Source organism: Sander vitreus, chromosome 6, assembly GCF_031162955.1.
Source record: "Sander vitreus isolate 19-12246 chromosome 6, sanVit1, whole genome shotgun sequence".
Classification (NCBI taxonomy): Eukaryota; Metazoa; Chordata; class Actinopteri; order Perciformes; family Percidae; genus Sander; species Sander vitreus.
Genome location: NC_135860.1, coordinates 2183203 through 2193945, shown reverse-complemented (window position 1 = coordinate 2193945; position 10743 = coordinate 2183203). Strand labels below are relative to the sequence as shown.

The window sequence follows — 10743 nt, the reverse complement described above, 5'->3', positions numbered from 1 at the left end:
TCCAGCAGAGATTTGGGTATGGGCAAACTAACAAAACAATATATTATACATGTTTTAGTTTTATATATTCACTTGTACTTTTTCTTAAATATCTCAAATCTAACATGAACTTGATATTATTTGGGGAAAGTCCTTGGTTAATATAAAAGCAGAAAACATGTTTGCAGAAACATACAATGGTAACGTTTTATTCTTACGACTGGGCCGTTTATGTGCAAGGAGACAAAGTTTAGTCAATCTTGACAATAATAATGGCACAATAAAAGACCAATAGTTCTTGCTCATTGTTTTTTATTTCAAATAAGACATCATGTCATGTGAGGAAAGAAGAGGAGAGCAAGAAAGGCTGACAGAATTAGACGGTAAGATACTTGTTAGCCTAACTTAGTTATTATATGTTTGGCTACGGTCTTGAGTGCTTTTTTGCTGCCTCCTTTTGTTTTAAAAGAGGTTGAACCATTGTGCCAGGCTGTGAAAAAAGAAAGAGATGCAAGTTAAATACAGTGGGGCTGCAGATCAGCAGTTTTATCTTTGTGTTGTGCACATTTAGTTTGTGTTATAAAGAATTGCACATCAACCATCACACTCTGCAAGTTTAAAATACAGTTACAAGGGAGTAAATGATGCTATATGTAATTAAAGAAAACTTCAATCAGTAAGTGGAGCTGGCTTATGTATCATCATGGGATGGAGGACATTCCATCTGTACATTTACATCCCTCAAAAAGCTGATCGAAGTTGTATTTAAACTGTGTTACAGCAGTTTGTTGCCCAAATGCTTGTGTAGCCGTATGTGCACATGGATGTAATAAAAACATTGCTCCATAGCGCTACTAGTGGTAAAAAACAAAAAACCCACAGGTTACCTTAAAGTGCCCTTATTATGGAAAAAAAATCACTTTTTCTGGGATTTGGGGTAGGGTGACCAAACGTCCCCGTTTTCCGGGGACAGTCCCCGGTTTCGGTGACCTGTCCCCGGCTGGAGTTGTCCCCGGAAATGTCCCCGTTTTTCACTGTGACTGACAGACCCGAGAAATGAAATAGTCGTGCACCCTACACGCGCAGGCTCAAGACACCCAGTGCAAGCGCTGCTCAGAGATGTTCTAGAACGCCCATTTTACGATGCTAAAATTACTGTTTATTTACATGGAGTCTGGTGGGTTTAGCGAACGCAATTTCGCGGACTTTTTATGTTTTAAAACAGGATCTTACTCTTTTAACAGAAAGGTCGACCTCTTTAGAAATCCTTTCCATAATGTTGTCTGACACTTAGAATATTAATCTGAGTCTGTCCGCGGCAAAACGAGCACTTTTATGAACGTAAATACAAGCTGGACAATTGACGTCCTATTAACTTACATTGTAGCTTGTTTCGCAGCGATCTCGTTTAATACTGGACCAATGTCAAAGGAAAATATTTCCTCAATAGTTTTAACTGTATCCGATACTCAATGAGCTGTTGCAGAAACAAGCCCAGCGTGAAGCAATAAAGCAAAAGCTGTCAGATAAATGTAGTGCAGTAAACATTACAGCATTTCCCTCTGAGGTGTAGTGGAGTACTTATGAAGTAGCAGCAGGGGCGATTCTAGGATCAGACCTTTAGGGGGGCTCAGCCCCTAATGAGAATGTGACATGGATACAGTGCATGCAAAAGTGTTAATCTGCGCCATGAAATTACCAACTTCTTCACAACCGCACTCCTGCTCTCCCTCTGACAAATAGAGATTCAGCCAAAGGGCCAACATTATAATGTATTCTCATGTAAACTATTTATGTCAGCACAGACATTTTTGTAAATTGCTTAGCCAGTGTATCCCACCATAATGGTTATTATCTTGCCAGATTCCAGACAATCCCACTTACTTATATATATCCCACTTACAAATATGAAAATATAGTTCTACTGGTATGCTTCCTAGTGACATTAATGCAAAAATATGAAGAAAAAACTATTCCACCTGTGTGTGCATGGTTATAATTCTGAAGTGCAAAATAGTTCAGGCTACAGCACAAATATTTATATTCATAGATAAGAATAATCAAGTCTTGCCTCTAAATTTCTCTTCAAAGTGCACCAGATTGATGCATTTAAACGTTAAAATAGACAACATTTTCTTACAGAGGAGCATGCCCATGGACCCCCCTAGGGGGGCTTGTGCCCCAGTGCAGCTCTAGGTCTAGTGACGCCCCTGGGGCAGTGTCCCCATTTTAAGTTTTACAAAGATAAAAACATTGCCTTTTTTGGAGGTATTTACGCTTCTGAGCTGAAAATGTCCCCGGATTTTGTCTCAGAAATCTGGTCACCTTAATTTGGGGTGTTATTTTGTGTCTCTGGTGCTTCCACACGCATACAAACTTGGAAAAACAAACATCCATGCTGTTTTGAGTGAGATACGGTTTCTGAATGTGTCCTGCCTTCAGTCTCCGGGTGAGCTGTTCAAAATCAGCAGGGCTTTCTACGTCACTAGCTGAAACGAGGTGGTAACCATAGCATGCTAGCTCGTTCTCAATGGCAAAACACACTAGTTCACCATAATCTACAAAAGAACTACTTTCATGTCCCTGTTCTGCAGGTATTCCACGCAAAGTTGGAAGTGCGCCCTCGTTTAAAAGAAGTCTAATCCTATCCTAATCCTGCCTTGTACTGACTGAAGTTGTAGAACCAAACAGATGATGTGATCTTACCTAGCTACTGAGCATGTGAGCCTCCCAACAAAGATGTAACAGAAGTGAGATGTCTCACTCTGTAGCTAAAACAGAGAGCTGAACACACGGTGAAAAGAGGAGCTGCAGCAATGGGCAGTACAACAAAAAATATGGTATTTTTTGAAAATTAAACCATGTAAACCTATTCTGGTACAACCTCAAAATACAATTATGAATCTAAAATGAGCATAATATGAGCACTTTAATGCATGGGATGGGAATATAAAACATAAACACACTTGAAAGTTGAATCTGTCACTTACCTGCTTAAAACTGGGCTTCCCATAGCGCAACCTGGTAACATAGAGTTCACAGTTGTTTTTAAAGGGTCTATACACGCTCCATTGTGTAACTGTGTCCTTGATTCGCTGTATCATCAGATCCTCGGTGGCTTTGTTATTTTGTATTTTGAAGTCTTCAAATTCATCGAGGTAATTGTCCTTTAAGACTGTTGATGTTCCCTTCACCTTTTCAATTTTACCAAATGCAATCTCAGAAACCATGCATGTTTTACCTGTTTGTGAGAATAAACGTTTACAGATATTAAATATAACTTGACACAAATGCTTTTTTCTCGGCTTTTTTATTTGCTCTTTTCATTTGCATCAGAAATGGTTATTGACCAGCCTTCAAAGAAAGAAGGAGTTTGGGGGATTATCAGTACCTAATTGTAGTCTCTAACTTTTCGTCCTGTAACAAAATGGTTTAGTGGTACTATTCCAACTCCATGGCTTAATACTGAAAGGAGCCATTACATAACATTACAGTCATTTTACATGTGTTGCATATGTCATGTGTATGTGCACGTGTGCATGTCCCCTAATTCATGGCAATATGTGTAAGTTCATAACTTTATCTGCACGTAGTCTTACTACACATACCTACAGGGGTGATTCTAGGATCAGACCTAATGAGAATGTGACACGGATATATAGTGCATTCAAAAGTGTTACCCCCCACTGCTAAATCAGTCATTTCATTAGCGGATAATCTCTGAGCTAGCTACTGAACAACAACGTCAGCTAACGTTTTTTGACACTATTAACACTATGATGGAACTAAACCTGACACTTTCTACAGTAGGCTAAGTCACAGTAATGGGCCGATGTCGCGCAAGAGTTGAAGACCGGAAGAACGTCTCTGAGTGGGCATTTGACTCTTCCGGTTAGCTTTTTACAATGGCGGAGCCCGATAGATCGGCTGGACCGAGTCTCTCCACATCCGCAACCTGCCTGAAGTTACCTATACGACGATGTGGTTCGGATTGTAAATGAACACTCTCAAAGTAAAAAACATTTTGAAAACGGCAAAAAAGCAAAAGGTACAAGAACGTGTACAGAAACTATCATAGACTTCAATGGCAGAAGCTTGCTCTAGCCGTTCGCGGTTTTACGGAACGTTTCTATGGTAACAGCGAGTTGGACCAATCAGAGACGTTGCTGTTATGCTTAGGATTGTGGGTAGTGTAGTTTTTCTCCATAAGATCGCAGATAAAACATGTTTTTCTTAAAACAAGGTTGATTTCATACAGACTTCTAGCTTCTACAGGAGCAGAAACTTTCGTTTCACAACCACGTAGCTCGTGGTCAGTCTACCTCGGATGGTTTGGACATTATGGCTGATAATCTAAATCCTATGGAGAAAGGGACTGTTGACCGGAAGTTCTGATTCCCTACTCCACGTTCCGGAAGCAGGAAGTGTGACATATGTGACATATGTTCTAATATTCAGCAATTTTAGTTGCTTACGTTTCAATTTGGGTTCTAATCTGCGCCATGAAATGACCAACTTCTTCTCTGGTGACTACCAACGTTAAACTTCACAACTGCACTGCTCTCCCTCTGACAGATCAGATAGAGACTCAGCCAAAGGCGGGAGTCTGGCACAACCTCCTCCGATAAGCCAACACTAAGTTTTGTTAAACCTTTTCCGTGACTGGGTTACAGGTGAATAGCCAATGCATACCTGTGAGGTGAATTATGTCATTATCACCTTGGCCGACATCTATTTTTGTACTTGGGCCCACATAAAAAGCATAGTGCTTGTAGACTGTTGTGTCTAGTCCAAAGGTTCTCTCAAACGCAATAATATCTCCAAATTGGAACTGTGAACAGAAAAATCAGATATGAATTGTATCAGTCTTTTACATTCAGTGTAAATCAATACATTACAATCAGACTGAATACAAAAGCGACAAAAAAGTCATATAGCGTCAAAAAAGCAACAAAAAAAAACAAAAAAGGACAAATGTTGAATAATGCATCAAAAATCAATAAAAGCACCTAAGATGTTAAATAAAACCGATGAAAAAGCACCAAAAATGTTGAAAAATGCGCCAAAAGCGCAGAAAAAACAACAACAAGACTTCAAAAAAAACAAATAAAGCAAAAAAAGGTTGAGGAACAATTATGGTGATAGAAGAAACCAACATTGCCTGTTGGTAGGAGACGAGATGTGAACAGTGTGTTTAGTCACCATTAGCAGCAGTGTGAGCTTAGCTGGATGTTAGTAGGTGCTTATTTGTAGCAGTGCAAATAAGGAAGGAAATGGAACAATAATGATATGATAGCAACTTACATCCCCAGTTACATCATCAGTACTATCTGTTATTGTGATCCCCAGCAGAAGGATCAAAGCAACCAAGATTAGGTTTTTCATTTTTCCAGCAGTGGAGAACTGGCACGGTGAAAAGAGGAGAACATGTAACAATGAATCACGCTGGACAAGATTCACACACACACACACACACACACACACAAAGGACAGACAGTTGGACAGTGGACTTACCACTAAAGTGACTATATGGGCTGATGTTTGTAGAAATGAGCTACTTAGCACCTTGAAATTACACACATCAATATTACATTACATTTAGCTGACACTTTCATCCAAGGCAATTGGCATGGTGAAAAGAGGAGAACATGTAACAATTAAGCTTGCTGGATTTTATTTACACACAAAGGAAAGTTGGACAGTGGACTTACCACTGATGTGTTTAGATGTTGACAATCGTAGTAGAAATAGCCACTTAGAACCCTGAAAGAACACACATTACATTTCATTTAGCTGATGCGTTTAGCCAAAGCGACTTCCAATTAACATTCACACACATTTATGGAACAGGAGCAATTCAGGGTTCAGTGTCTTGCCCAAGGAATGAATAAAATGATAAATAATGTACTGTATATTAACTTTAAATGAAGACCTCCTAACAATAATTTTGAGATGTTTATTTTCCCTTCAGTTGAAGGACCAAATGAACCATTCTCTCTCATATTCACAGTCAACTAACTAACCCTGCATGTCTTTGGACTGTGGGAGGACCCCGGAGAAAACCCACACTAACACAGGTAGACATGCAAACTCCACACAGAAAGGAGTCTTGTTGTTGTAAACTAACCACTGTGCAGCTGTGCAGCTGTGACAGTGTCACTTAAAAAAAAACATTTGGTTGAATGAAATAGGTATACAAGTGTTTTGTCACAGCTGTCTCAGTTACATTATTTTGCTCAATTTGCCCCTCTGTTGGCCTCCAGCCACTTCCTCACTGCCCCGAGGCCCACAATGCATTTCTGAAGAACTCACACCTGCCATTCTCCACCTGTCCACCAGATAACGTTTAGACTTTACCACCAATCATGGCATCCACACAGCATTATCTCACCAGGCATTCGCTGTATGCCACCAGCTTACCAATAGTTACTTCAACCCTTTCACACCATGAACTACAAGTTAGAAGGCCCTGAAGGAGTAACTTATCCTATGTTCTCCTGCCTGGTATCTTCTACCTGTGTTTTGGTCCACTGTCTGTTTAGGACCTGCCTACCTCGCTCCTCTGGATTATTCTGCCTGTTTGGACCCGGACTGCCTTCTCATAATCGAACCTTAGAATTTTTTTCCACCGAACCGTTGTTGTTTACTTCATTAATGTGTTTACTATGTTAATGGACTGAGGATGGGAGTAGGCTTCGGTATTCGGTTTTGGATTCGGCAGAATCTTAACAGGTGGTTTCGGTGTTCGGCTGAACCCCAAAAATCTGGATTCGGTGCATCCCTATTTCTTTTAACTGTTCTGCCTCAGTGTCTGCATTTGGTTTCTGAACCCTATAATTACTTTTCTGTTTTCACCTGCAGCTCAATAGGTTCGGCCAATCACAACCAGCGACCTCACACACGAGACAAAAGCAACCTTTTTTAAAGCGATTTCTGTCTGTTCTGAATATAGGGCCATTTTGATCAGCAAGCTGAGGTTAGAATTCATAGCAAGCAAATAACTTCCAGTCTTTGATCTTACATGTCATACAATAGTAATATTTAAGTGATAGTCGTTGGAGAAATCTTTGTAGAATGAATAGTTGCAGAGGTCTTACCTTCTTCAGTGAGACGGTGAAAGCCTGTTGAAGCAGAGGAAGTCATCTCTTTATATACACTAGAACAACACACCAGATAATATCACATCTTCATCCAGCCCATCGCGGTCATGGCTGTTCTCCTCACTCACTTCAATGCTTCAACTTACAACCGGACCATATCAGTTATGGAATACATTTACATGTGTTTGACTAACCACCATTTCCCATTTTGGGATAGTGTAAGAACACAACTCATAAACATATATCACATAGGTATGGTGGTTTTTAGACATTTTAATGCAGAAAAGTTACATATTGTATCTTTAAGGGTACTTAAAAAAAACATGAATACAGGTCAATGACAGCCCCTGTACTGACACTGACACTGACATTTAATATAAATGATCCCAGCATTAATATAACTGTCACACAGCTCTTTACTGTGTCGGAGCAGAAATGCAGTATTGTTTTCAAATACTCTACTTGTCTTTATACATTCTGGACAGCATTTTAAAGAAAACATTATGAGCATGCAGACAAAGGAGGGGAAGCGCTGCTGGGTCTTTCTTGTAGTGTATTCACCTAGAGGTGTTTTTTGTGTGTATTTAATCCTGTGAAGGCCTGAGCCCTTCACAGAAAAAAACCCTGTCACTTTAGTGGTATACATACATAATTTCTTGTTTTGCCAGTTAAGTTTTGAGGGGAACGTTACTGCTGCCAGGATTATGTGTCATGCAGTCTTGTATAAAGTAATTTAAAGCAATACTTGAGAAAAAGTAAAAGTATCTTCCCAGAAAATGACTTTGGTAGAAGTTAAAGTCATCTTATAGAATATTACTTCAGTAAAAGTCTTAAAGTATCTGATATTTACTGTACTTCAGTATCAAAAGTAATTTTTCTGTTATTAAATATATTAATTGTTAGAAGTATAAGTAAGAAGAACTGTATTAACTTGTGTTGCTGCTTCCACATAGTAAAGCATAATATCCAGAGTTTCCACACCTTCCTAAACATCAAATTCAAAGTTTTTTCCCCCAGGACTTTCCAGGCACATTTCCCTCAAGTTAAAGGACCCGACACTGCACATTTTGAGAGAAAAACAGAAACCGAATTACGGCCACGGGTGTGTAACGTTATCTTTATCACCATCCATTCACCACTGTCGTCGGGGTGATCACCAGCTGTCATGTTGGTGGCAGAGCCTGCAGCAGGTGCTTCCATTATTATTAGGGCTGTCAGCATTAACGCGTTAATCGCGATTCGATTAAGGGCCGAGCGTAACGCGTACATTTTTTTTAATCGCATTAATCGCATGCCGGCATTAATTAATTTATTTTACACTTCACTCGGCTTCGCGTCGTGCCTAACAGGCTACTATTTTGACCCTTTGCAGCACCTTTACTGATCATCAAGCTGCCACTTCCTCGTAACACATCCTGCTGCTGCAGGCTGCAGGCATGATGGAGAAAGACAGCAGCAATGAAATCCTGAATGGAACTTTTTATTTTCCAAAACTCCCGGACAGCTCGTAGACAAGTCGAAAGACATATGCACGTTGTGTAAAGCCGAATTAAAATATCACCGAAGCACGTCAAGCTTGAGCTCCCACCTACGAGCTAAGCATATTAACGTGACTCAGGTTGATGCTAGCGGGCTCAGGCAAAGCACTATTTTGGAGAGTGCTACTTGCCGACCTGTGGATGAAACCAAATCCAAAAAAATTACTACAGCTCTTGCGAAAACGGGTGGCAACTAACTGCAGACCTGTCAGCATCGTAGAGGACTCGGGTCTTAAAGAAGTGCTACGGTTGGCATGTTCTGACTCGTCTCATTGCCATCGAGGGGGACAGTAGTTTCATGCATACACAGCCTGTATGACACGGAGAAAATAGCCAAACTATTGCAAGGAGCTGCAAACGCTGTCTCATTAACCAGTGATCACTGGACGTCAGTGAGTAATCAACATTATTTAGGAGTTACTAAACACTATATTGACTCTGGTAAGGATAGGGATTTTTAGTTTTTTAGTTAGGTACTTGGAGGAATTGTGCAATAATGACAGATTGACACGTTTCTTTTGTTTACAGTAAATAAATAATAATAAATACAAATCTTAAAGTCAAGTTCATAAAGTCACTTTCTTTGCATTCATTTGATTCCCAATCAAGATCCACTGGTAAGAATTACTTTCCATTGTTAATATGTACTTAAAAACTGTTCTGAAATGCAAAATAATAGAATTTTAATCATGTGATAGTATATGCGATTAACTATAGAAATTCAGCGATTAATCGCGATTAAAAAAAATAATCGTTTGACAGCCCTAATTATTATTCTTCCTCCTCTTTTTCTTTTGCTACAGCCTATGGTTTTGGCGCTTGGCAACAAAGCATTACGTCAAAAACAGGAATGGAATGTGCATTAACTTCGGAAGAAAAAAAAAAACTTGCAATCTAGGAGCGATGATGCTTTTTTGCAGTCTTACAAATTTCTTCTGATGAAACGTGTACGCAAGTTCAGAGCGGAGATTAAGAAAATGCAATTTCAGATTTAGTTTAGTGTTTTAGCCACCTGCACACTGGGTTGATGGGATGTTTAAGTCACAAGCATGTTCCTCAAAGCAAAACCTTTCAGGTAAAGACAATATTCTCCACTGAAAAGCAAAGAATATAATATAATACACACACACACACACACACACACACACACACACACACACACACACACACAGACAAACATACGTTATGTGTCACAAATAAAAACAACCAAATTGCAACTAGCGGGTGAACAAATACACAGGTTTGATCCTAATTCTGTCCCTATCACAAAGTAAACACACACATAAAGTAAAAGAACGAGGTATTATGTTGAAGGTGCGTGAGACTGCTGCCAGGAAATTCCAGCTTCAATCCCCATAACTCAAATCCAATGTTGACTTTCAGGAGGATCTTTCTATGACCTTCGAAGGACACTACACCACTTTATGGTTCACTCCGATCAAGTGTAACTGTCAGAGGTAGAGTTTTTGACCTCTGTTTTAAATGCCTTTGATATGCAAAGGTTAGTGAAAATGAATAGACAAACGTAGGCTTCTTTTAAGAGGACTGTTAAAAGATAAAAGGTGACTAATTTTAATAAATGCCCAACATTCAAATCAAGAGATCACTTGACACACTGCTCAGATAAAGTCCAGCGATACTTCTACTCTTTTAGTATTCAAATGGGAAGCAGTCACTGGTGACACACTCGCATGCACACACACACACACACACACAAAATAATCTTTAAAAACAAAAGTCTATGTCAGTGGGGGTCCTGGGCCATGTTGTTGAGGCTGACTGCAGAGGGGAAGAAACTGTTTTGGTCCTGATGTACAGCAGCCTCCTGCCAGAGGGGAGGGGTTCAAACAGTTTGTGTCCGGGGTGAGAGGGATCGGCTCCAATCTTTCCTGCCTGCTTCACAACCTGAAGATGTGCAGGTCTTAGACGTGGTAGTGTAAGTGCACCATCACTGTCTTTAACAGGATGAACTTTTTTCAACTGCTGCAGGAAGTACATCCTCTCTCGCGGCAGATGCATGTCCTCAGGCCATTATAGTGAAAATAATATTTTCTGTGCTTTTGTGCTTGTTACTGCCACCCCCTCCTGTGCCTAATCACTGCATCCCCACCTCCCTCCCTTCCAGC

The 10743-nt window shown here is 39.9% G+C and overlaps 1 protein-coding gene across 2 annotated transcripts; it reads right to left on the bottom strand.

Annotated features, from left to right (window-relative positions):
* Positions 1-274: 274 nt before the first annotated feature.
* Positions 275-7131, bottom strand: LOC144519130 (uncharacterized). 2 transcript variants are annotated; one of them, XM_078252049.1, is made up of 7 exons: positions 7077-7106; positions 5691-5742; positions 5494-5544; positions 5284-5382; positions 4672-4810; positions 2970-3220; positions 275-469 (listed from the first exon to the last, which is right to left on the bottom strand). In XM_078252049.1, the coding sequence occupies exons 4-7, from the start codon at positions 5362-5364 to the stop codon at positions 404-406; spliced, it is 537 nt and encodes a 178-aa protein (XP_078108175.1). In that variant the 5' UTR covers positions 5365-5382; positions 5494-5544; positions 5691-5742; positions 7077-7106; the 3' UTR covers positions 275-403. The 2 variants fall into 2 exon arrangements, with proteins under 2 accessions (XP_078108175.1, XP_078108174.1); XM_078252048.1 differs by lacking the exon at positions 5494-5544 and having other exon boundaries at positions 7077-7131.
* Between the last annotated feature and the right edge of the window lie 3612 nt (positions 7132-10743).